The 27111-nt window shown below is 38.0% G+C and overlaps 1 protein-coding gene across 11 annotated transcripts in view; it reads left to right on the top strand.

Annotated features, from left to right (window-relative positions):
- The window catches only part of RYR2 (ryanodine receptor 2), a 756924-nt gene that overhangs the window by 285003 nt on the left and 444810 nt on the right, over positions 1 to 27111 (top strand). For 8 of the 11 annotated variants that reach the window (XM_043596212.1, XM_043596213.1, XM_043596210.1 and 5 more), the window contains exons 4-6: positions 8143 to 8163; positions 17705 to 17719; positions 24976 to 25050. In XM_043596212.1, coding sequence (XP_043452147.1) covers positions 8143 to 8163; positions 17705 to 17719; positions 24976 to 25050 — 111 coding nt within the window. The remainder of the gene's footprint in view (positions 1 to 8142; positions 8164 to 17704; positions 17720 to 24975; positions 25051 to 27111) is intronic. The other 3 variants (XM_043596215.1, XM_043596214.1, XM_043596207.1) reach the window with 1 other exon arrangement.

The following is a 27111-nucleotide window of genomic DNA, read 5'->3' as shown; positions in this document are numbered from 1 at the left end:
TCTCGGGCTCCACTTTCCATGTAGGCATGAGTTTTAAACTCCTCTGGGTAAATACTAAGGAACGTGATTTCTGGATCATAATGTTAGCATGTGTTTCTCGTAGCATCCACCTCAAATCCATCCTGGAAGAAACCCTATGTTTCTTTTTTGTAAGAGACTCTCTTCCAACGTGGCTGTACCATGCTGCATTCCGAGTAACAGTGAATGAGAGTTCCTGTTGCTGTCCCTCCTCGTTGGCCTTTGCTCTTGTCAGTTTTTGGATTTTAGGCATTCTAATAGATGTGCGGTGGTATCTCATTATCACTTCAATTTGCAATTCCCCGATGGCATATGATGTTGGGCGTCTTTTCCTGTGGTTGTCGCCGTATATCTTTTTTGATGAGGTGCCTGTGAGATCTTTTGCTAAGTTTTCAAGTGGGCTGTTTGTTTTCCTATTGTTGAGTTTTAAGAGTTCTTTGTATATTCCAGTGCTTGATGGTGTATGTATCTTGTGAAGATTTTCTCCCATTTGTGGCTCGTCTTTCCATTTGGCTAACAGTATCTTTCACAGAGCAAAAGATTTCATTTTAATGAAGCCCATCTTAGCTTTTTTTCCCCCCATGGATCAGGCTTTGGTGTTGTTGTCTAAATAGTCATGGTCAAACCCCAGGTCAGGCAGATTTTTGCCCGTGTTGCCTTTTAGGGGTTTTATTGTCTTATGTTTTATATTTAAGTCTGTGATACACTTTGAATTAATTTTTCCCAAGAGTTTAAGGTGTGCATCTAGATTCATTGTTCCAGCATTATTTGGTGAAAAGAACATCTTTTTTCCATTGAATTACCTTTGTACCTTTGTCAAAGATCAATTGACTATGTATGTATGAGTCTGTTTCTGGGCCTTCTGTTCTGTTCTAGTGATCTGTTTGTTCTTTAGCCAGTCCTATATTGTCTTAATCGCTATCAGTTTAGAGTAAGTCTTGATGTTGGGTCGTGTCAGGCTTCTCAATGTTTCTCTTTCAATGTCTCGTTGGCTCTTGTGGGCTTTTTTCGCATTCCCGTAAAAGCTTTAGAATCAGTTTGTCAGTACCCACAAAATAACTTGTTGGGATTTTGATGGGAATTGCATTGAATTGTTTTGTTAAAATCAGGGCATCCCTCTTTGCATCCCTCACTTTTTTTTTATAATAAATGGATCTGGAATTTATTTATGAGCTTATTGTTACATGGAGCTTATTATTACTCAGTGTAGATTCATCTGGAATTTACTTAAATTAGTATGGAAGTTGATTTTTTTCCCCCTGTAGCTAAGCAAAACTTCCATCATTGTTCATGACTGATGATTCCCTTTTTTATTGATTGTGAAGCCTTTTTAGTCATACATTAAATTCATACATTCCCAAATGTGTTACTCTGAATTATGTATTTTGTCATACATGTCTGTCCGTTATTATGCCCAAACAGCACCGATTTGATCACTGTATTTTGGAAATGTTTTAATATTTAATAGGACTAGTTTCACCTCACTACTTTCTTCCCCTCAAAAATTGTTCATACTCTTCTTAATTATTTATTTTCCCAAATGAATGTACTTGTGGCATTTAACTGAACATTATAATTCTCATAAGAACCTACCTGGAAGAGAGCCACTCTATTATTTCTTAGCACCTATCTTGTTTAAATCATGTTAATATTAAAGTTTATGCAAGAGTCATTTTGACATATTCTGGCTTCGAGAAAGTAGGTGTTCCTAAGGATGTGGACAAATTCAGAAAGCAATTTAAACAGTATTACAGGAACTGTTCCTTTTCTAAAATGGGAATAATTCAGAAGCAGTAAATCTTAGTCCTCTATTATCTAGTTTAAATTTTAGAAGAAAAACAAATTAAACTTCAAGTAGGTTTTCTAAACTCTTTCCTGGAATTAAGTTAAATGTGTTAGTGTAGGAAATTGCTAAGTTTACTGTATTGTGTTAAGTCCGTTTCATTGTTTCACAGACTCCCCAGAATGTGAAGCTTCTGCCTGATTAATACAAAAATCAGAATAAAGCCAGGAAATTTGACTAAAGTGTAATACAGTGAATTTTACTGGATTTTTGTGACTTCATTTGCTTAACTAAATTTATGATGAATTTTTTTTGCCCTTAAACTAACGGTAGAAAGGACTTCAGGGTCTCGTGTGGTTTAAAATACAAATCATGGGGTGCCTGGGTGATTCAGTCGGTTAAGCGTCTGACTTCGGCTCAGGTCATGATCTCACGGGGGTCCATGAGTACGAGCCCCGCGTCGGGCTCTGTGCTGACGGCTCGGAGCCTGGAGCCTGCTTCGGATTCTGTGTCTCCCTCTCTCTCTGCCCCTAACCCACTCGCATTCGGTCTCTCAAAAGTAAATAAACATTAAAAATTTTTTTTAATTAAAAAAAATTAAATACAAGTCACATTCCATATTGAACTGTGGAGACATACTTCTTTTTTATTTATAACTTATATACGTATGATTTATATATGTATAATTTATTTTTTATTTATTTATAATTTCCTTAACATTAGCACCACATCTATTTGTTCTAATTTAATACTTTGTATTTTCCATTTTAATATTATGTGGCTTGCTCCTGAGAGCGTTTAAGTAAACACCTCAGTTTGAGGTCCAGCAAATCTGCAGTTCTATTATTTATTTATTTATTTATTTAACATTTATTTATTTTTGAGACAGAGAGAGGCAAAGCATGAACAGGGGAGGGGCAGAGAGAGAGGGACACATAGAATCTGAAAAGGGCCCCAGGCTCTGAGCCGTCAGCACAGAGCCCGACGTGGGGCTCGAACTCACAGACGGTGAGATCATGACCTGAGCGGAAGTCGGACGCTTAACCGACTGAGCCCCCCAGCCCCCCATGCAATTCTATTATTTATAAATATGTATGAAAATTAAAAAGAAAAGAAAAGAAAAAAAATCCTTTCTGTTGAGACTAATATTTATAGGAGAGAAAGTGAGTATAAATATAATATAAAATATAAAAATATAAATATAAAAATACCTAGTACAGGTAGTAGGTTCTTAATGATATTAGTTTCTTTCCCCTCCTGCTGCCAAGGGATGAGCTCATTGCTTGTTGAGATGTGATTGACCTACCTATATGCCGATATTTAATAAAAGCATATAATGTGGCTTTCTTTTAATTCCTTATTAAATGGCAGTCTGGTAACTTATTCAATTAATAACTAGGCACCAAGGAATCCATGTTTTGTGTGGGGAGGCAGAGGAAGGAAACATGTAAGCCAAAACAAAGCAGTTTTAATTTATTTTGAATCTTCTATTGTTTGCGTGAGGTCTTGTTGAAAAATGAGAGAAAATTTCATTAGTTCCCTTTCCAAGTTGCAGTAGACCACTAATTGCTCCTTCAGCTGTTGAATAGATATGCAAATTGTGATATATTCATACAAAAGGGTGTTACAAAGCCAGGAAAATGAATTAATTCCTACTACCCACGACAGTGTGATGAGTTTTACAAACTTAATGTCCACTAAGAGAACATAGTCTATATTTTCAAAATAAGAAAAGTAAAACTTGGGTGCCTGGCTGGCTCAGTCGGTTAAGCGTCGAAGTCTTGATCTCAGCTCAGGTCATGATCTCACACGTTCCTGAGATCAAGCCCTGTATCTCACACCACTTGACAGTGTGGAGCCTGCTTGGGATTCTCTGTCTCCCCCTTTCTCTTCCCCCACCCTGCTCATCCTCTCTCTCTCTCTCTCTCTCTCTCTCAAAAATAAAGTAAGTAGGGGCCCCTGGGTGGCACAGTCTGTTAAGCGTCCGACTTCAGCCAGGTCACGATCTCGCAGTCCGTGAGTTCGAGCCCCGCATCAGGCTCTGGGCTGATGGCTCAGAGCCTGGAGCCTGTTTCCGATTCTGTGTCTCCCTCTCTCTCTGCCCCTCCCCCATTCATGCTCTGTTTCTCTCTGTCCCCCCCAAAAAAATAAATAAACGTTGAAAAAAAATAAAAAAAAAATAAGTAAATATTTAAATTAATAGTGATAGAATAATTGCTATCTTTGGGGAGGGTGTGAAGGAAGTTTCTAGGTCATGGTCGTGTCCTCTGTTTAGATCTGGAGCTGAGTACATGGGCTCATTTACTCAGTAAAATTTCAGCAAACTCTATACTCATGGCTTGCATATTTTTCTGAACTGAATATATTCATTATTCAATATATTCAGAATTCAGTATATTCTGAAATGAATATATTCATTAAAAACATGGCCTCTCCAAATCATAATTTGCTTTAAAAAATCTAGATGACTTCATCGTGTTTTGAATGCTGGAACACAGTGTGCGAATTTTCATGTCCCTGCTCCCCTATTCCAATCTTAATAATAAACAGCCTGTGTGGTAGAGAATTATTTGTAGGGTAGAGAATTTCTTTTTCACTTTTCTCTAATTTATTACTCAAAAAAATTTAACAGCAGGGTAGTGGATTGTCGGCATGCATTAAAGATTTTGATTGTTTGTGTTATGCCTGGATATTAAAAATTCTTCGGGCACCTGGGTGGCTCAGTCAGTTAAGTGTCAGACTTCAGTTCAGGTCATGATCTCATGGTTCTTGAGTTTGAGCCCCGTATTGGGCTCTGTGCTGACAGCTCGGAGCCTAGAGCCTGCTTTGGATTCTGTGTCTCCCTCTCTACCCCTCCCCTGCTTGCTCTCTCTCTCTCTCTCTCTCTCTCTCTGTCAACAATAAACAAACACTGTAAATGTATCTATGCAAAAAACCAAACATGCTTTGAACAAGTGATACTAAATAACATGTTTGATGTTATAGGTACATTTTTCTTTCTCTTATCTTGATGTTAACATATTATACTGGGCTGCACTTAACTAACAAATAGGCTGTTGAGTCAGATTCTTGATTTCAGCTTGGGCCATGATCTCATGGTTCCTGGGTTTGAGCCCTTTATTGGGCTCTGTGCTGACAGTGCAGAGCCTGCCTGGGATTCTCTCTGTCTGTCTGTCTGTCTGTCTCTCTCTCTCTGCCTCTCTCCCACTTGTACACCGGTGCACTCTCTTTCTCTGTCTCTCAAAAGGAATAAACTTGAAGAAATAGGCTGTTGAGCAATTTCAAATTGAATGCAGAATAAAAATTTGAGACAAGGAAAAAAAAAGATGATGTAACTTGAATATGGTGTACCAAGTAGTGGCATGAGAGTGTGGGGCTTTGCCTTTAGAGACACAATGTCAAGGTCAAGTTCCATTGTTTAATAACTAAGTGACATTTTTTCATTGTGGAGGATTTGTAACACCTTTATATGTCATTTGTATCTTCTATATAAAATGCAGATAAGAAGATTACATGTAAAACATTTAGTTCAAAGCCTGGCACATAGTAACTGCTTAATATGTGACTTACAGATTTAATGATAATAAAATTCTTCACCTTACACAGTAAGGCTTAACTCAACCAATTTGAATTTTTTTTCAACGTTTATTTATTTTTGTAACAGAGAGAGACAGAGCATGAACGGGGGAGGGGCAGAGAGAGAGGGAGACACAGAATCGGAAACAGGCTCCAGGCTCTGAGCCATCAGCCCAGAGCCTGACGCGGGGCTCGAACTCCCGGACCGCGAGATCGTGACCTGGCTGAAGTCGGACGCTTAACCGACTGCGCCACCCAGGCGCCCCATTAACTCAAGCAATTTGAAAGAAATAACCAAAATTCATATTTTATAAACAATTTATATATCCTGAAAGTATTAATTAAAATATGAATACAAAGAGATGTCATATGAATATTTCATCTTTCATATAATGATACAATTTAGAATTAATTGCTTTTATACTATATTTTTAACTTCTGTCCTTTGCTAAATCAACTTGGAATTTAAACTACTCTTTTATTTTCCTTAATGGCAGTTTTGTTTTCTTTGAAAAATGAGGTTGCCATTTTTTTTAGTCTTATTATGATAGAATACTTAATGTAATTTTCTAGAGATGTTAATATATTTATTTTCTCTAATGTAGTTTCTGCACATTTTTAAAATCCCAAATATTTGGATAATAAATGATTAGAATAAATGTTCATTTGTCTTATATGCTTTATGGATTTGGTAATTATTTAAACTATAAAATTAATCAAGGTTATTGTGAACTTTATATTTCCCTTCCTCAATTATCTCCACAGAAATCATTCTCCTCTTCACCTTTTGCAGGCATTTAATGAAATGGTTCTTGTTAACATTAGTAAGAGATGTGTCATGAAATCGCTCTGCCTTGCTTATGCATAATTACAACTTTATTGCCGTTTAGTCTTTTAAATCTGTGGGCCATTTGTCTTGTCTTTTGTGTTGATGTGATAATTCACCTCCAGCACATGCTGTTGCTAAGCCTTTCTTTGGGTATTGGGATACTGAGTTTGTTATATTGCTACTAATTCTTGCTACTTTTAAGAAATTGTTTCTCCTTGTAACTATAGATCAGTAGAGAGCTTCTATTACTAACGTTAGTTACTGACTTTTGATTACAAGTTCTTTCTTCTAGAAAAATCCTACAACACTTTATCTTTGCAGTGATGCAAATGCGTGTGTGTGTGTGTGTGTGTGTGTGTGTGTGTGTGAGAGAGAGAGAGAGAGAGAGAGAGAGAGAGAGAGAGAGAGAGAATGTTTAACATTTAGAAGTGAAAATGATGGATTAATAAACTGTCTTTGCTCATCAACGGAGTCATTGCAAATATGGCATATTTTGTTTTCCCGACAACTATTTAAAGGAAATCATTTCACATTTTCTTGAATTACTGCTCTTGAAAGAGAACAAATACAAGGATTTGTCCTTGGGAGGTAGAAAAGTAAATGGTAACTATATTACAACTAGTCACGATTAAATTGTTTCCCTCTGCCCCAGTATCTGAAGAAACAAAGTCATCCCGTTGTAAATAAGTTAAAGTTTAAAATGAGGACTTGAACTTTATATCACAGCCAAGTATCTTAAAAATTTAGAGTGAAAACCAGGTCTTTCCATTCAGTAAGTTGTTCTCAAAAAGCAATTGTGTGTTTTTAAAACTTGTAACAGATTTTTCAGAGGACTAAATAAATTATTAAATAAACCAAAATGCTGTCTTGTAAGTAGCCTCCTGGGGCTTCAAAACAATTCCACCTGTGTACTTAAGTTGATATTTTTATATCACTGTCTAATATTTTAAAAATAACCACTGTGTGTTACATTTGTGCACATTTCCTTCCACAAGCTTGCTTACTAAGGGATGCAGATTCCTGGCCATGGCCCAAGATTTCTGCCTAACTAGCCTTAGATCTTCCCCAATTAATGAGTTGCCTAAGGAAAAAAGTTACAAATAAACTTAGTGTATGAAGAGTCTGAAACAAACCTCAAGTCTCACAAGATACCAATCATAGGTGTTATATTGGGGGGGTGGGTTTTGCAAACAACTCTGAGACTTAAAGTTGACTTTTATTTTTTTTTTCTGATTGATTTGCTAGGAACCGAGGGCATTGTAGAGACAGACAGTCTTTGTTGACATATGGGTTTTTTTTTTTAATTCTATTTTATACTTTGGAATATAATTTTATTCACTGATATTTTTAAGGAATCTCATAATGATTATGAGACTAACATGCATTCATTAATAAATGCAATAAAAAAATTTGATGCTGATACAATTTCAGGATTTTTTGGCAAGGCATGCCTTTTGTTATATTGTGACATTTTATACAATGTGAGGAAGATTGGGGTAAGAGAAAGTTTACTTTTATTTCATGAGAGATTTTTATGGTTAGATGCTGTATTTCTAAATTGACCGCTATATTTCTATTTTCATTAAATAGATACTTACAGTTAGAGGAGAAGACTGGTCCCTAAATCTGGAAGCCTATTAGGTTTGAGAATCAGATCAGTGTTCATATTTGGTTTTGAATATGTTGGATTGTTATGATTTCGTGTACCTGGTGCTTTTCCAGCTTAATAACTTTAAAAATTCCGATTAGTAAGTTAATTGACTTTTTCTGGTTTGTTTGAGATTAAATGTTATTAATTACAATTTGAGTACTTTCATTTTCCATTAGAAATGGAAGATTTTGGTGCAGGGACCATTTATTTATATGACAGTAATTGAAACTTTGCCAGGCATTTATTTGTTTGCTTGTTATTTATTTTGGCTTTTTCTTTCCCCAGCAAGTTGATGTGGAAAAATGGGTATGTGTTTCCATGTATTTACAAAGAAACTGTGATCTTAAACAAGTGCATGTTTCCTATTGCCTCTAATCTTTCTGTCTTGCTTCCGAGTGTGGCTTGTACTATGAGTATTCAAACTAACTGCTATCTTGTAATGAACACATATTGTACTGGTCTCTACGTAGAACCTTACGAAGTTTTGGTTTTGCTTCGTCTGAAATGAGGTAGATTGGAAAACTCTCCCTACCTAGAAGTATATGCTTTCTATATAATTTGTAATTATGATAGGCTTCTGATCAACAGGAATCAGAATTGTTTATCTCTTATCCAACAAATCTCGACTACTTACTCTTAAAGCCCTCCTGCTTAGCTCTTATGTTTTCCATGCTCTATAGACATAGTCTGTTATCTGTATTAATGGAATCTTTAAAAGTACAGGTGTTGTCAGTATTGTGAGGAAAGATGCAGGTGACAGGGTTCTGGAGGCAAAGTCTGGACCAACATTGTGACAAATCATGTAAGGTGGCCATGTTACTACTCCGATGTCACTTTCCTCATCTGCTGAAAGGAGAGAAGAATCCTTACAGTCCTGAACACCCTGAATACCTTTAATTCTGAATGGAAATTAGAGTCTCACCAACACTTTTTTTCCCGAGCATGCAAAACAGGGAAGCATGTTTTATTATTTTTGTTGTATTATTTTGTTTTTATTTGCTTTGTGACTTAATATATTGACTTAAAATTTTTTTTTTAATATTTGTTTATTTTTGAGAGAGAGAGAGACAGAGCAAGAGCAGGGGAGGGGCAGAGAGAGAGGGAGACACAGAATCCGAAGCAGGCTCCAGGCTCCGAGCTGTCAGCCCAGAGCCCGATGTGGGGCTTGAACTCATGAAGCCTGAGATCATGACCTGAGCCGAAGTCAGAACCTTAACCGACTGAGCCACCCAGGCGCCCCAAATATTGACTTTTAAAGATTGGCTTGACCGATGGCTTCATTCTATATTTATTATTTTCCCTGATCCTGGGATATGAGTCTCTTGATATTCACAATATTTTTGAGCATTTTGCTACCTGATTTTCAGTAGCCTTTCAGTGGTGTTTCTACCAGTGAAACGAATGCATGTTCACTTGGCTTTTTGTGAATCTTGGCTCTTTTTCACTTACTGCATCCCTTTATATTGATGGAAAGCTTTTTTGTGTTTTTTAATTGCCATTTCCATGATGATGATACCCATATAATTTTGAGACCTGCTACTTCTATATTATATTTCTGGCGAGAATGTAAACTCATCATCTGTCTCTTCGTAGCTAAACGATTACTAATTCTGTTCAACTTTTTTGTTGTTGTTGTTTTGAAATTTCATGTCTTCTGTGCCTATAGTTAGAGTTCTGGTCCAAGCTTTACACTCTTCTTGTCTTGGGAATAAAGGCCTGTCTCTACGAACATGTTGGTCGTCTTTTGGTGGCTCCCTGCCAATGTCCGCTGTCCTAAAATGAGTCTGTCTTTTCTCATTTTGGTGCCCCTTTACTTCCATTAGTCAACTTAGGTGCTGTACCCAGAGATCACTTTTTCTTGAACCAACCAGTCAAGCCACTTTCAAATCTGGAAATAGAATTCATGAACAAATGGGAACCCTCTTTTCCTTTGTCTGTAAGTGTTTCCCTCTCTTCCTCCCTGTGTCTGGTTACTCTTGACCTACCTCACCGTGTGGCTTTTCTTTCTCTCATTTTCGTAACAATTTCACATCTCAGACTTCATTCTTATCAAGTTTATTCGTAAATCTTCGCAGTTGAGGTTGCTTTCTGGGTCTGAGAAAGAAAAGGAAGTAACATTGAGCTGAAAATCATGCAGTTCAGCTTTGCGAGTAACTAGCTTTATAACCTTATGTAGGCTATCTGTCGACTGTTATCTCCTCATCTATAGGATTAGAATCTGGACCAGTCCTTTCTTGTTCTAAGATAGTACCATTATATTAACAATAAAACATTGATGCTGAAATATGCTGCCATCTAGATATCATATAATGAAAATTCCTCCTGGCATGTTTTGAGGAAACTGGTAATCATTATGAGTATATGACTCGGTAAATTTTTGGTTTGAGCTCTTCCTTTCTTTGAAGACTCATGTAGTTCAAATCTTACATATTTTCCATTAGAAGTTTGAAATTCGACTGTAACCGGTACCTTGAAGGGTAACAGAAAAGCAGTTTAACCCCCTGCCTACCCACCTGCTCTATGGGGCCTCTACTCCTTTGTCCCATTCCTTAAATTAGGATGGGTCCCATGACCTCTCTTATATTCAGACAGTAAGAACCCCTCCCCCAGTCATTTCAAGTCACAAAAGGCTCATTTTGGTAACCAAATCATGCAATCCTATGTAATTGGGGTGGGGGGGTCTGAAGTTAATGTAGGTTGACCTGTGTTGGAGCTCGGGCCACCCCAGGCTGGAACCCAGGAGGGGAGGGGGGAAGGGGTGAGAAGCTGCCTCTTACTTCGCTCTGCCAGGGTCCTCACACCCTTGCCCGTTGCCCAGCGCTCCTGCCCCTGTCAGGGTGCAGCAGGAACATGGAAGAAGAGGGAAGTTGGCAGGAAGTCTTTTTTAAAAAAAATTTTAATGTTTATTTTTGTGAGAGAGAGCGAGTGAGCTAGCAGGGGAGGGGCAGAGAGAGGGAGACACAGAATCCAAAGCAGGCTCCAGGCTCTGAGCCGTCCGCACAGAGCCCGACCCGGGGCTCCGACCCACAAACTGCGAGATTATGACCTGAGCCAAAGTCGGATGCTTAACTGCTTAACCAACCGAGCCACCCACGTGCCCCTGGCAGGAAGTCTTTCTTGATGACAGTGACCTTCATTGGGCTTGTCAGGTGTTAAGGTGAGCACTCTCTGGGGCACTTGGGACGGTTTTCTGGGGAATGCCCGTCACCAGAAATCTGACCTATGGTTCTCTTGCCTCAGCCAATGATCCCCCAGCTGGTCGGTGGTGACGACTGCCTTGTCCCAAGGCCTCTTGGGGGCATTACGGACATCCCCAGGCCAGCTCTTTCTGGAGCAGCCTGTCTCTAACAGCAAGCCCCCTCCTTGCCCTCTGCTGCCACGGCCTGCCTAGCCCGTCCCTTCGTCTTCATCTCCAGGCACAGTCGGACACCGGTCTCTTGTGTCCCACCTCCTGGGGGACACAGGTGTCCCCGAAGCCACTCTCTCTGGGCTTGAGGTGAGGGCAGGCTTGGGTGGGCAAGAGCAGGACTCAGAAGCTCCCAAAACCTCCTTCCACGAACCATCTTTTTGCTCCCCGACCGCTTCTGGAAGACCAGAGCTGGGGGTCAGCCAAGGGCAGCAGGCCGATTTTCAGCCGCCCCTTTTGGTGGTATAACAGTAAGTTTGGAATGTGGTACTCTTTGCCATCACTTTGTTCTGAGACAGGCGTCCCATTTTAACAGTTATACTTACTAGGGGCGCCTGGGTGGCGCAGTCGGTTAAGCGTCCGACTTCAGCCAGGTCACGATCTCGCGGTCCGTGAGTTCGAGCCCCGCGTCGGGCTCTGGGCTGATGGCTCAGAGCCTGGAGCCTGTTTCCGATTCTGTGACTCCCTCTCTCTCTGCCCCTCCCCCGTTCATGCTCTGTCTCTCTCTGTCCCAAAAATAAATAAACGTTGAAAAAAAAATTAAAAAAAAAAAAAAAGGTTGGGACGCCTGGGTGGTGCAGTCGGTTAAGCGTCGGACTTCAGCCAGGTCACGATCTCACGGTCCGTGAGTTCGAGCCCCGCGTCGGGCTCTGGGCTGATGGCTCAGAGCCTGGAGCCTGTTTCCGATTCTGTGACTCCCTCTCTCTCTGCCCCTCCCCCGTTCATGCTCTGTCTCTCTCTGTCCCAAAAATAAATAAAACGTTGAAAAAAAAAATTAAAAAAAAAAAACAGTTATACTTACTTAACTACACAGGGCATTTACCAACCGCAGATTAAGACCTTTAGGAGCCCTGTAAAATTTACATATATATGGAAAGGCAAATGGCTCCTTTGTAAATTTTCTGATAGTATAATTCCGGATAGCTTCATCAAAGGTCAATCAGTCTTAATCAGTCTCTTCCTCCCCCCTTCCCGCCCTTCCTCTCTCCACTGGTTTCCCAGTGTCTCTTTGAGCATCTTTGAGTATTTTGCATTTAATCATAAGCCCATTGAGTAATCAAATGTCGCTCTTCACACACGAAGGGAGAATAACATTGGTGGGTCTGGAGTAGCAGGTGATAGATTGCCTGTTATTTCTGTCTACTGCACCCCAGCCTTCTGGCACCCCTCACCCATAGCATCGGCCTCTGGCGTGGTGCCTGGGGTTGCAGGCCTCTAGCGTGGTAGCCTCGTGCGTGGGGTTGGGTGGAGCTGGAACAAAGGGATGGAAAACAGTGTGATATTTGTCAGATGTGGAGCAGTGTCTGTAGTCCGAATGAGGTCTCGTACACATACTTGCTCTTTTCAGGAATACGTTGATGCTGTTGTAATTGGTAAGATACAAAATTCTTTCAAATGTTCCTAACTGAATAGCAGTTTAAAAACAGTAATGTGTTTTCATGTGCATGTACTGCCATGTGAGGGCCTGTGAAATGCTTTCATGTTTTCAAGGTTCATACGTGTTTGAAATGGTTTGGAAAAAAATAGAATGTTCTATACTTTGATATACACAATTAAAAAAATTTTTTTAACGTTAATTCATTTTTGAGAGACAGAGAGAGATTATGAGCTGGGGAGGGGCAGAGAGAGAGAGAGAGGGAGGCACAGAATCTGAAGCAGGCTCCAGGCTCTGAGCTGTCAGCACAGAGTCCGACATGGGGTTTGAACTCGTGAACCATGAGCTCATGACCTGAGCCAAAGTCAGACACCCTGGTATACATAATTTTTTATATGTAGGTGGTGATCTGAGTATAGGTGAGGCTTTATGTATCTTCGGGTCATTATGATCCATATGTTTTGTGCAGAGATCAATTTGTTGGTTTTGATTTAGAGAAATTTTTTTCACGAGACAAGCTACAAAAAGAGGAAAGCCCTAAATAGCTCTTTTACTTCATATTTTAGGCGTTCATGCAGCTCAGTGATTTATAAACCTGTGTCAGCGAGCCAAAATGGGAGGATTTATGGTAGCCTTTCAGAAGCATTTATTTTTCTTTGCCCTTCAAAAGAAGAAGTGGATAATTACACACACATATATTGTCAAATTCATGACACTCAAAAGAAAAGGCAGTTCATGTAAATCCTTTCTGTACAGAATTGTCAATCGGTTGAAAATGACAACAGTGATGACCAATCTGCCCCCCAAATATAGTGAATTATTTAAAAGATATGAGCATGCACCTGTAACCAGGTAGTTATTATTATGAGCCATGTGAGAGCATAGCCACAGGCTCAGTGATTACAGGTATCACTGCTCCTTCATGGTAATGAAAGCTGTGCCCCTTTTAGATGATCTCTGGGCCTGCAGTCAACATGCCTGTCAATCAGTTCAGTTTTGGATATTTTCAGTGGAGAATCCCTAGAAAGTTAAGTATTTACATACAGTATTTTTATCATAAGAGAAATAGTTGAGGGTTTTGTTATTACAAATATGCATACATATATCCTATTAGATAGTATATATTGATATACACTTGGACCTTGGAGTTGTTACTTTTAAACTTCTTTTGGTCCCTCAAATATATTGGGAACATTATTAATTTAAAATAACCACCAACATGGATGGACCTAGAGGGAATTATGATAAGTGAAGTCAGACAGAGAAAGATAAATACCAGGTCATTTCACTTACATGTAGAATCTAAAAAACAAATGAAGAAACAAAAAAAACAGAAACAGACTCATACATACAACAAACTAGTGGTCGCCAGAGGGAACGTGGCGGTGGGGCGGGGGCGATGGTCAAAATGGGTGAAGCGGATTAAGAGGTACACACTTCCAGTTATAAAATAAGCCACCGAGATGAAAAGTACAGCATAGGGAATATAGTCAATAATATTGTCATAATGTTTGGTGACTGCACTTACAGTGGGGAGCTTTACGTAATCTATACATTGGTGAAGCAATGTCATACACCTGAAACTAATAAAACATTGCCTGTCACTTATACTTCAGTTAAACAGATAGTCACCAATAACCTCAAGTCTTTGGTGGTGAGAGGTCTTTTTCTTTTTTCAACATCGTGAAATTTACCAGATGTATATCCCCACTTGCAAAGTAGAGGTTACCAGTTGGGGGATTATGGAGAAATCCTAGCATCTTGCTACATGCAAGAGAAAAGATGGCAAATAAGAAATTCAGTGGATAGCCTGTGTGCAAAGTAGGACTTTTCCTGCCCTCGGTGGAAACTTCATTTTAAAAGGTCCTCCTGCATCAAAATTTTGCCCTAGCCTTTCAGATTGTTGGATTGGATGATTCTTTTTAGTGACAAGCCCCCAAATGTTTATTTTGTGCTAATTCCAGATCTATATAATTTTTGAGAAGATTATTTCAGTAAAGGTTCTTTTAAAACTCTAAGGTCCATGTATAGAAGTATTACATTTTTAAATCAGTTGTCATTTCATAAAACTGAAATAACAGCTTGTTTTAGTTTATTTTATTTAAAATTTTTTAATTTTTATTTTTGAGAGAGAAGGAGAGAGGGAGAGAGAGAACGCAAGCAGGGAAGGGGCACAGAGAGAGGGAGACACAGAATCTGAAGGAGGCTCCAGGCTCTGAGCTGTCAGCACAGAGCCCGACATGGGGCTTGAACTCACAAACTTGTGAGATCATGACCTGAAATGAAGTCTGATGCTTAACCGACTGAGCTACCCAGGCACCACTGAAATAACAGTTTAAAAAATTCAAAGTTGAACTGAAAGGCCTAGCTATGGTAGAGGAGCTTTTTCGGTCTCCTGAATCACGGTTTCTTTCTTTATACCAGCAATGGATTGAGTGTAATTATGCATTCTCTTGATGTCCCGTGTTTGATTACAATTTTCCTAAAGGAGGATTGCTATTTGATTTGTTTTCCTACTCATAATAATTTGCATATGCCAAGAAAGCCCTTCAGGTCTCTCAGCTGTGCCAGATCAAATGACATAAACTTACAGACCAAAGACTATTCTGCTTCCGTTTGCCATCCATTGGCCCCCCTCATGGCCATCTATCTGTGAGTTACAGCTCAAGGATGTCTAATTCTCTTCCTGGTTCATGTGAACGTAGCGTAATGGGGGCTCTGCCTCCAGCTCTTGCTCACGTTTGAAGCTTCATCGGACCTACCAATTCGGAAGTCATTTACACTAACCCTTGAACACTGGGTTACTGCCACTTGCCCTTTACCCTAAAGAACTAAAATCTCCCCCTTGTGTTTCATCCTCCACCAGTTTCTTCTAGACAGAAAGCAGCGTCAATTCACCTTGGTGCCTGGACTCTTCCTTCGTTTATAGTCCTCTGTTTCTGTATCTTGTCTAATAGAATTTTAGCTTTTATCTAATGACCTTTGCATGAGGGAAATAAATAATTCTTTCAGTAAAGTGGAAGCATAAGGTGATACTCTCTAACCTAAATCAAGCCTATTCTCTTCAATATTTATCTTTAGGCATGAGTTTCTTCTTTTAATCATGTCAGCACCTTTTAAAGGATTTTGTTACTCTTTTTTCTGTTGCTTTTTATCATATCTAGGCAGTGTTTACATTGAGATTAAATTGCATATATATCCTTTTTGTTTTAATGTATCTTGCTTGCTTTTTCATTCCCCAGTGATCCCCTTTGAACTTGTCATAATGTTATCACTTGGTTATCAGTTGTGCTTGAGCCAAACGGACCAACCGGTGGTTTGCACAGAAGGTTAATGTCAGTAATGCCACAAGTAATCTTTCATGTTTTTGATTATCTTTTGGTAATGTGTGTCTGGTACATGAGCTGTTCTTTCTCATGCTGCAGATGGATATTTTGGCCTTTGCTAATTTTCAGTATTTGTTCTCTTTTATCCTATATCAGGATTACTCTCCCCAGTGACTTGCCCTTCTTGTAGTTAAGACACTACTTAGGAATTGTAAATAGCAGCCCTCTGTTCTGACTCTCCTGACCGTTCTTTTCTCTATTTATTACAGTTCTGATGTAGTTTAACCTAGAAAACAGAAAATCAGCCTGAGAACATTTCTCAAGGAAAAATCTCCGAAACTGAGCTCAATTAAAAAAAAAAAAAAAAAAAAAACCAAAAACTCATGAATAAAGTATCTGTTATAAGCTATGATCTGTACCAAAAGTTTGGAATTGTGTTTTTCTTTTAATTAAGGCTTTAAAAAGGATTTTTCCTAATTCCTCATCTAGTGATATTTACATCACTAGAGATCTCATAATAGGATCTGATTGGCCAGTTTCATCATGGAAAATAAATTTTCTGATGTCATTTACCATTGATATCACTTACAAAATTGTAACCAAACAGCCTATATTTTTAAAGCTAAGAATGAAATGGTTCTTTACACATTTTCCTTAAATTTTTGATATTAAAGAGTCACCTGTCCGTCTCACTCAGAACAGCATGCAACTCTTGATCGGGGTTGTGAGTTTGAGTCCCATGTTGGGTGTACAGATTACTTAAAAACAACATTAAAAAATATAATATTAAAAATGAAAAAAAAACCCGAAAGTAGAGTTTCCATTTAGTAACATGTAAATTACTATGCATGTATGTTTCAGGAAAATAACTGTGGTATTTACAAATACTATGTTAGATAACTTCCCCTTGCTGTTGTCTTTAAAATGAATGTGAACGTGTGTATCTTTTCTCTTTAGGACTTAAACACTGTGACAGCTAAATTTAACCCTACGTTTGGAAATATATTGTTATTTTTCCTTCTTAGCTCTTTGGCATCTGTGAACCTCTTCTAAGAGGAGGCAGTCAAATTTTATGGGTCTAAAGAAAAATGAAGAAATGTATGTACAAATTAGGTTTTGCAGAAGTAAAATGAGCTATTATATATGCAAATCATAAGAAGAGAAATGTTTTAAGGGAAAAAGAGAAAAGTTTTTGTGGTTTTTCTTTGAAATACACATCTCGGAATATGTAGTATCTAGAACCTGCTTATTGTTGTTTGCATGACCTGTAAACAGCTTATCGCAGCCTCTTAATTTACAATCCACCTTACCTGTTTCTAATCCACTATCTTTACTAAACTTTGTTGGGTTGCTGTTTTATATCACTGCATTTTTATGCAAGAGATAAAAAAAAGTTATAAAGCATTTTTGAGTATCATTTTCAGAATATACCTTTGGTTCTTTTGGTGCTTAGTGGCTATGTTATAAATCGAATCATGCATTAAAGTACAGCAGCATGTTTTCACAGAAGTAGGAAAAACTGATATAAAGACAATTTCAAAGAGTTTTGCCTGCTACAGCTTTCCTCTAGCATGCAGTTGATACTAAGTTTTCTTGTGATCTCACAGTGAGGGTGGTAGTTTTTTTATTGTTCACATTAACTCTATTTTGAGCAGTGGAATCTTTATAAATAAGAGATATTTTTAAGAAGTCTTTGCAAAAATGTATAACATTTTCTCTCTTTTCCTTCTGCCCCTACAGAAATTCATGATGAAGGTAAGACATTGGATCATCTGGTCTATATGTAATACTTGATGCGTTTTAAATTTGGTTACATGGATTTGTTTTTTAATTCGTGGCACTTTTCTTCACATTGTCAAGTTTTTAAAAATTAAATCAAACTTTGGAACTTGTAAATTTAAATAAATCACACATTTAAATTTGACGTCTTAATGAACAACGTTTGACATTTTAGGTCATATTGTACGACATTAAGTTTTATTTAGCCGATGTTAGGAATTTCTCCTATCAAAACTTATTTTTTTCACAGCTTTCCATTTAGAATTTTCACTCTGGGGATCATATTGGCTGTTTTGCTTTTAAAGCTGTCTTGCATGAATACAATATGAAATTTATACTCTGGGAAATTGGAAGAGGCACCATGAAGCTGCTACAGGAGAAGTGAAAATAATTTAACCCCTTTTCATTTCTTAACCAAATTACAAAAGTGGAAAGATCTTAAAAGACAAGTTGAAAGGGGAGAGAAAAATACATGAAGGATGAACAATACATGTTATTGAAGGAAATATGAAGAAGAAGAGCAGAATGTCATTCTTTCGAGATATAAACTAGAAGTTTTTTGTTTTCTTTTTATGTACCTACCATTTTTTCTCATATAGCATTCATGAAATTTAGTTTTTATTTGAAAAGCCAAGAAACAATGTGTAGAGAAATTTATTGTATTCACTCAGTGAAGGCTTAATATAATTTAAAAATCCAAAAGAATGTCATTTCTTTTTAAATTTATTTTTAATATTTACTTAATTTTGAGAGAGAGAGAGACAGGGTGTGAGTGGGTGAGGGGCAGAGAGAGGGGAGACACAGAATCCCAAGCAGGCTCCAGGCTCCGAGCTGTCAGCACAGAGCCCGATGTGGGGCTCAAACCCCACTGTGAGATCACGACCTGACCTTGAGATCACTTAACCAACTGCACCACTCAGGCACCCCAAAAGAATGTCATTTCAAAAGATATAAACTATGAAACCTATTAAGTCATAATTCTGGATGTAGATTTAAAAGGTCGCATGGAAGAAAAGGAAGCAAAGTGTCCATGGTAGAGTGTCTCTTGAGTCTATGTCTGTCATTCATATTTTCCAAAACTCTGTACTATGAGTGTTGTGGGGTCCCCACAACTGGACCTATTCATTAACGTTAAGAATTTGACAGTTGGGGTGTCAGAGCAGATGACTTCTTTGAAGCCATCTATCATCAAGGACACAAAACATTTCCCTAAATTTCAAATAACGGAAGATACTATTATAACCTTAACATTGGGAAGAGAGGACATTAACCACTTAATTAAACATCATGAAACAAGCATTGTAGTTGGGAAATGGTATAAATAGCAGCAAAACATGAGTATGTCCTCTCCTTGCAGATATGAATACGTACCTAATGAAATGGGGTTTGAAAAATTCAGTTTTTCTTGCCAAATCTGCATTTACACTGCTCTTTTTTCCATCTTGCCGTTTTATCATACCAGTCTCTTATCCAATGTCATATCTACTTCCCCTTGGAAGAGGATGAATGGGATGGTTACCTTAAACTTCTCTTTCAAGCGTTTTCATGAGAGCAGGTTCATAGAAAACTCAGTGCAAACAGAAAGATGATGTAGAGTGGAGGAGGGCACGTGTGGGGAGCACTGCGTGTAGGAGACGAGTAGTGACCAGACAAGTTCTACTTCTGAAACCAATATTGCACGGTACGTTAACTACCTAAAATGTAACTTAAAAAAAATAAAGATGATGTAGAATCAATTCAAACCAAGTAGCATACCTGGAATGATTTGATTAGGGTCTAATTCCCTTTAACTGCAAAGCCAGAAGCCCGATGGCTTATTTTTGTACCTGCAGTGGATGATCCAGAGAGGTTAGAATCTAAGCAGAGGGTATATGTGTGAAGTTATAGCAATTTAAGCCACTTAAACGGGAAAAGATGCCGAATTTTCTTTAGCTTTCGTCTTCCAATCATGATTTGCTTTGGGTTTCATACCTGGACAGGCATTGTTTAACCTCCTAGAACCAGACAGATGTTTCCTTGTGGTGAGAGCCCATTTCTACTCTTGGCGCAGTGGTTGGTTCATAGACCTTCGGTCTGCTTCCCCAGGAGACCTTTAGGTTAAGACACCCATCAGAGATACACCATCCAATGCGAAATGGCCATCTTGACAGCATTCAACTGGCTTCGTCAGACACACTTACTCTGCACTGAAGACAGATTTCTCATCAGTTATTATAATCATCTTGTGAATCTATTATGTGATTCCCTATTAAAGAAGGCAGGGCTGTGAGTGTCTGTGTCCTGCTGCTGGGGACCCGTAGGTTGACCGGAATACCAGGCCCCCCAATTCTGTGTGATTCCTCTTTGATCTTGTGCCGTTCACATTTGCATTTTTTAGGTCATTGTCAGATGATTTAAAAATTTAAGCATGGAGATATTTTTCCATTTTTCTCCCTCGAACACCTCATTTCCCAAATTTGACTGTTAGGATTTGAAGGTAAACTTAAAAGCTTCTTTGCTTAAATATCTGAGCACAATGAAAGAAGTTCTCTAATACAAATTTCTTGTTCTTCTCTGTTGTTTCATATTTTGGCATGCACTCAAGGATCACCTGCAGTAATAAATTTCTTTTAAGATTTCATTGTTTTACTTCTAACATGGCATGTTATGTCATAGCAGTCAAGGAATACAGAAAAATGCTGTGGTCTGACTCATTACAAAAACAACCTTTTTGCATAATAAGGGCCTGGAATGATGATGTCCTACATTTATTAACATAGCATTTTTATACAGAAAAAAATAGAAAAACAGAAAACTTAAAGTATTTAGATATTACACAGTTAGTAAATTAGATAGTGTTAAAGAGTAATAATAGGGGAGACATGCTAATAAGCCAATATATAATACAAACACATATTTAAAGAACACAGAGCCAAAACAACAACAACAACAACACCAAAACAACAGAAACACAGTGCCAGTAATTTTTTGTGTGTATAAACCTCTTCAGTATCTTAGTCATTGCTATTATGATTTTATGTTTCATGCTTTTCTGCTCTTATACATCAAATGTAGTTACAATGATCCAATTTGTCCCTCTTCCCACAGAGGGTAGCATGAATAAATTATACCCCGTGATGGCATATTGTTCTAAATAAATGTAAACATAGAAGCATGTACACCAAAGCTTTTACTTACAATATGGGTCCCCTAATTGGACATCTTTAGTAAGATCCTGGCAAGCCAGAAGCATAGGAATGCCTAATAATACTAAATTGATATTAAGATAATTTGTATAAAACTTGAAGTGAGGCTGGTTTAGAACACATACAGCAGTGTTGATTAGATTTTGTTTGAATGTACTCTGGACTCTTTTATCCACTTATAGCTCATGAGGTCATGTTTTTTACACTGTTGTGGAACATTAACCGTGTCAGTCATTTCAGGGATAATGGGCCCAAACCCACACACAGAACTGAAAACATGCTTTCTTTGTTTTTGTTTTTGTTTAATTTTAGAGAGAGAGAGAGAGAGAGAGCACGAATAGGGGGAGAGAAGTAGAGAGAGAGAGAGCACGAATAGGGGAAGAGAAGTAAAGGGAGAGAGAGAGAGAATCTCCATGCTGAGTGTGGAGTCAGACATGGGGCTCAATCCCGTGACCCTGGGATCATGACCAGAGCCAAAGTCAAGAGTCCGGTACCCAACTGACTGAGCCACACAGGCGCCCCTGAAAACATGTTTTTAGCTGATATTTTCAGAAAGTCAAATTTTACCTTTTAATACCTGATGGTTAGCTCTCCAACATCAGAAGTACTGAGAGAGTTTGGAAATGATAGTTGTTGATGTTTTTGTTATTTTTTCCACCTAAAATGGCAGTAGCACCTTAACATAGACCCTCATCGTCTACAGGAGACCACAGTAGTCTAGTGGGAGCCGATTTCCAGATCCTGGTTCTGCTGGGGGGGCCCATGAAGGGCTGATGACCAGCAGCTCACTAAATACATCACAGACTCAACCAACCTTAGAGGCAGGGCTAGGGTACCAGCAGCTGCATTTTCAGGGACAGGTAGAACCTAAGTCATTCTTGGAAATGTATTCAAGGACTTGTAAGTTCCAGGTAATATTTTTATGAAAAGGATCTGATGATAATGCATCCCATAGTTGGAGGCATTAAGAATCATACAAAGAATTAGCTCCTTAAAAAAAAAAGCTTTAAGGTTTATTTAGTTTTGAGAGCACAAGAGAGAGACAGAGCGCGAGCAGGGGAGGGGCAGGGAGAGAGGGAGACACAGAATCTGATGCAGGCTACAGGCTCTGAGCTGTCAGCACAGAGCCTGATGCGGGACCTGAACTCACTGACTGCGAGATCATGACCTGAGCCGAAGTTGGATGCTTAACGGGCTAAGCCACCTAGGCACCCCCCCAAAGAAGTAACTCTCAAACTTGTTTTCTTTGTTATTAGTGTGCAAATATTTGAAGGAAACTACGTGGGATCCAATATATAGTTGTTGAGTAAATGAATAATTAGAGCTTTCAGTTCTTATTGAAAATAAGAAAATATGATGCGTGATACCCTTGGCATTAAGTGCACTGTGCCTCTCAGACAGTAGTCTTCCAACACATAGGACAGAGTGTTTCTTTCGTGCGATACTTACTGGAGAATTAGCAGGACTAGTTAGAGTATAGATGGCTTTCGTGGGAACTAAAAGTCTATTTGTCTCACATAAAATGCCATTTTTCTACTTCTTTTCTAAATTGGTACAATTGAAAGCAATGCTTACTTTGCCCATGTGTCAGAGTCTAAAACACGGTTACTAGGTTAACTTCAAAAACCACTAAGATTATTTTTTTCCTGTGTATGTTCTTGAAAGGGGGCCAGCCTTGAACTACATTAGCTTGATTGACTCTTAACCTAGTTGGTCCTGGCGGGATTCCCAAAGCATAATATGGTTATACAGCTGAGTCCTTATAGGTTTAGGTTTGGGAGGCTAAAGGGAAAATGGACCTTTGTTCTGGGGTCCTGATACATCACCCAGCAGTGATGATCTTTTTCTCATTGAAATTCTCAAGGGAGGTCCAACAGTCTACCTGAAGCACAGTGTTGTAGAGTGTTGAAGGAAGAACTCTAGAACTGGCTAGTATTCGGTATAGCCGCTTCATAAAGTACCAGAAGTTCCCAAAAGCAGAGGAAGTCCCTAAATATTTGTTCACTTAAATTAAAGCAAGGACCAGGCCAAATTTAACAAAAATAATGACACAACTAACCAAATCAAAAAACAAAATAAAAAAACACAGAACCAAGGTACCTCTTTGAATCAATGTCACATACATAATTGTTTTCATATGTTTGTTGAATGAACAATTATCCAATATATGCTCAAGTGTGGAAATGACACATTTTTTTTTTCTGATTTAGAGGCAATTGGAGTAGTACCATTTAAAATGACACATTAGAGGGGTGCCTAGCTGGCTCTTTCTGAAGAGAATGCCACTCTTGATCTCGGGGTCGTGAGTTCAAGCCCTATATTGGGGATAGAGATGACTTAAATAAATATAAAAAATAAAATGAGACATGAGAGAAAAAGTAGTGTGGACCATGTGACAGAAATTGCATTCACTTTGTGTTAATTGTGCTCTCTTAAGTAACAAAGTTAATTTAGTGTGGGTTATTTGCATACTTTTTCAGTTCTATTAAAACTAAATCTGCAGCATAAATTTGTATTTAAGTGGTGAGGAAATCTATAGTGTAAAATCTATAATTGCCTAGTTGTATAAAATCTGTAATTGGAATATCTCCCTTAACCAATTTGAACATTTACATATATGTGTGTGTGTGTGTGCACGCGCGCGTGTGTGTGTGTGTGTATATTATATATAAGTGAACTAAAGCAAAGTGTTAGAGTAAAAGGATCATTTGCCACTTATGGGTTAAATCTAAGGCCTTATCGTTCATTTTTAAAAAGTCTTATTTTGATTGGTGTGACTGTTACTCAAGGTCAGTTGTATTTTGTGGCTGTGGAACCTGTGTGTGGTATGAAAAGGTAAGCTCCTATCAGAGTGATCCACATCAGGCAAGGTGAATAAAATGGTTCTTGGCGACACGAATCAAACATTATTTTAAAAGAAATGAATACTTTTCAAAGAGTGCCTAGTTCTGAGAAGGAATATGAGTTTGCAAAGTAGATTTTTCCCTTTTGCTCTCAGTGTATGAAAAAAGCGATTCTCCTTTTTTTAAAGCAGGTTTTCTTATTTGAATCCCTTTCAAGACCTGTTTTAAGAATGGTTCTGAGGTCTTTTGAGCATAACATGTAAAGAAAAAAAGTTATCCTAAGGAGTTGTACGGAACAGTAGGAAGCGGGTATCTTTTGAGTGAAAAGAGCTATAATAGTATAATATATTAACGTACTTTCTTGGGGCACCTGGGTGGCTCAGTTGGTTAAGCATCCAACTCTTGATCTTGGCTGAGGCCATGATCTCATGGTTCATGAGATCAAGCCCCGCAATGGACTGTGCCTTGACAGCATGGAGCCTGCTTTGGATTCTCTCTCTCTCCCCCTCCCCCACTTGTGCACATTCTGTCTCTTTCTCTAAGTAAATAAATAAACTTTAAAAAAGATACTAATGTACTTTCTTCACTTCTTAAAGTATAAATAAGTCAGTATCCTCACTCCTTATCCTAGAAGCTTTCCCAGTGATTTGTAAGTATGCTAAAATTTGAGAAGCATTTCTCTATTTCATATTAAAAAATTTGGACTCTTAAAAAAAAACAGTTGGAAGGCATGAAACAATTTCAAACCTGTAGATGATTTGATCCATTCTGTGCTTTAGGAATTCTCTTTCATTGAACAGATATTTATTTAGTCCTTATTGTGTGCCAGGCACTTTGCCAGCAACCTGGGGTACAGTGGGTGACCAAGGTACCGTAGTCCCTACCTAGTGCAGCTCACAGTGTAATGGGAAATAGAGACAATAAATAACTATAAATAAGTAATTACAAATTCTGGTAAGTACTTACAGTTACCAAAATCAAGTTCATTCTTCAAGAACTAGATCAACTGTCAGACTCTCAGTAGAGATTTTTCTTGGTAGCCTTATTCCAACTTAAACATTCTTATCACAGCACTTTGCTTACTTTTATTTTATTCCTTCCTATTAAATGTTTCCTTGATAGCAAGAGAGTATTTTATTGACGTAGTTAAGTTTACTCTTTTTTCTTTTTTTTTTCTTGTCGACCCTTTCTTCTTTCTATGTAGACTGCTCAAGGTGGTGGTCATCGAACACTCCTGTACGGACATGCCATATTGCTACGCCATTCCTATAGTGGCATGGTGAGTACACATTTTGATTTCATCTCTTACAGGGCTCATTTAGATATACATCAGCAGGAAGTGTTGGTAATAGCATTTCATTGATGGTATTAATAAATTGGGATGGATGCATTCTTTAATACCTTTGTACCTTACTTATTTCATCTCATTTAAAAAATGAGAGTTAGGGGCGCCTGGGTGGCGCAGTCGGTTAAGCATCCGACTTCAGCCAGGTCACGATCTCGAGGTCCGTGAGTTCGAGCCGCGCGTCAGGCTCTGGGCTGATGGCTCAGAGCCTGGAGCCTGTTTCCGATTCTGTCTCCCTCTCTCTCTGCCCCTCCCCTGTTCATGCTCTGTCTCTCTCTGTCCCAAAAATAAATAAACGTTGAAAAAAAAAATTTTTAAAAATGAGAGTTAGCTTAGATGATCTGTAAAGTCCTTCAATTCTATCATTTACGACTCCTATTTCTTATTATCTTAATTTTTGATAGACTGGTTTTAAGAAGACAGAGGTGTAAGAGTCAAATAAATATTTCTCATTTCTGTTTTTGTTTTAAACAGTTCATTTATTAGAAAATTAAATTTTATAATTAAAGAAATTAAACAGTTCATTTATTAGAAAATTACTGAAGGATAACATTGAAAAAGTCTATATCCACAGTGTTATCCATATAGGTGTAGATACTCATATACATATCTGTCTATCTAGATACATACTTGATATACTTCTATACATATCTATCTGTCTATCTAGATATATACTTGATATACTTCTATATACTTTTATGTTATATAATATGCATTATTATTTTATATATTTTGTAAAATGCATAAAAGTTTTATCCTACTCTTGTAAAAGCTTTATTAGGTTGTAAAAGCAATACATATTTATTTTATAAGACTTGGAAATTACAGATGACACAATTCTTCATGATCATGTTAATGGGAGAAGAATGTGTAGGGACTTTAAAAAAATTTAATCCTTTCTGTTCTTATTAATTTTTTACATAATTGAGATCTTACTATATAACCAAATTTATATCCTGATTTTCTAAACATATTATTGTAGCATAAACATTTTCCACATTATTTAAATTCTTCATCAATATAATTTTCATGAATACATGATGGTCCAACATTTAGAAGTATAATATAATTGATTGTTTCTTTCATGAAGAAAATCTGTTTTAGAGATTTACATAATTCTGATATTATGTAAATCACTTCAGAACAGGTGACCAAGCATAGCCTCAATATCAGTACCCAAAAACATATAAAAAATTGTCAGTCAGGGCACGTGGGTGGCTCAGTTGGTTAAGCGTCAAATCATGATCTCACAGTTCATTGTGTTTGAGCCCTGCACTGACAGCGCAGAACCTTCTTAGGATTCTCTCTCTCTGCCTCTCTCTGCCCCTCCCTGCTCATGCTCTTTTTCTCTCTCTCTCAAAATAAACTTAAAATTTTGAGTCTTATTCATGATTACCGGTGTGAAAATCTGACCTAAAGTTCTGGTGAATGGAATTCAAAAGTATAGGAAGAGAAGTATAGGAAAACTATAGATACCATTTTAATGATGACTTAATAATATCATTTCTATTAATGTGCTACATCATATAAATAGGCCAGATAAGAAAAATTGTGATCATCTTAACAGGTATTGAAAAAGGTTTTGGGGCGCCTGGGTGGCGCAGTCGGTTAAGCGTCCGACTTCAGCCAGGTCACGATCTCGCGGTCTGCGAGTTCGAGCCCCGCGTCGGGCTCTGGGCTGATGGCTCAGAGCCTGGAGCCTGTTTCCGATTCTGTCTCCCTCTCTCTCTGCCCCTCCCCTGTTCATGCTCTGTCTCTCTCTGTCCCAAAAATAAATAAACGTTGAAAAAAAAAAAAAAAAAAGAAAAAGGTTTTAATAAAACTCGACACCCATTTCTAATAAAAACTAAGCATTGATGATTTATTTCTCAGTGATAAAATATAAACATCAATTCAATCACCAACATCAATCTTAACTGTCAAACACTAAGGTGGTTCTTGACAAAACCAAGTCAAACAAATAAACAAAACCAAAAGTACATTAACATGGTTCTG

The sequence above is a fragment of the Prionailurus bengalensis genome, chromosome D2, assembly GCF_016509475.1.
Source record: "Prionailurus bengalensis isolate Pbe53 chromosome D2, Fcat_Pben_1.1_paternal_pri, whole genome shotgun sequence".
NCBI lineage: Eukaryota > Metazoa > Chordata > Mammalia > Carnivora > Felidae > Prionailurus > Prionailurus bengalensis.
Note: the sequence above shows the minus strand (reverse complement) of the source record. Positions and strands in the feature narration are given on the sequence as shown.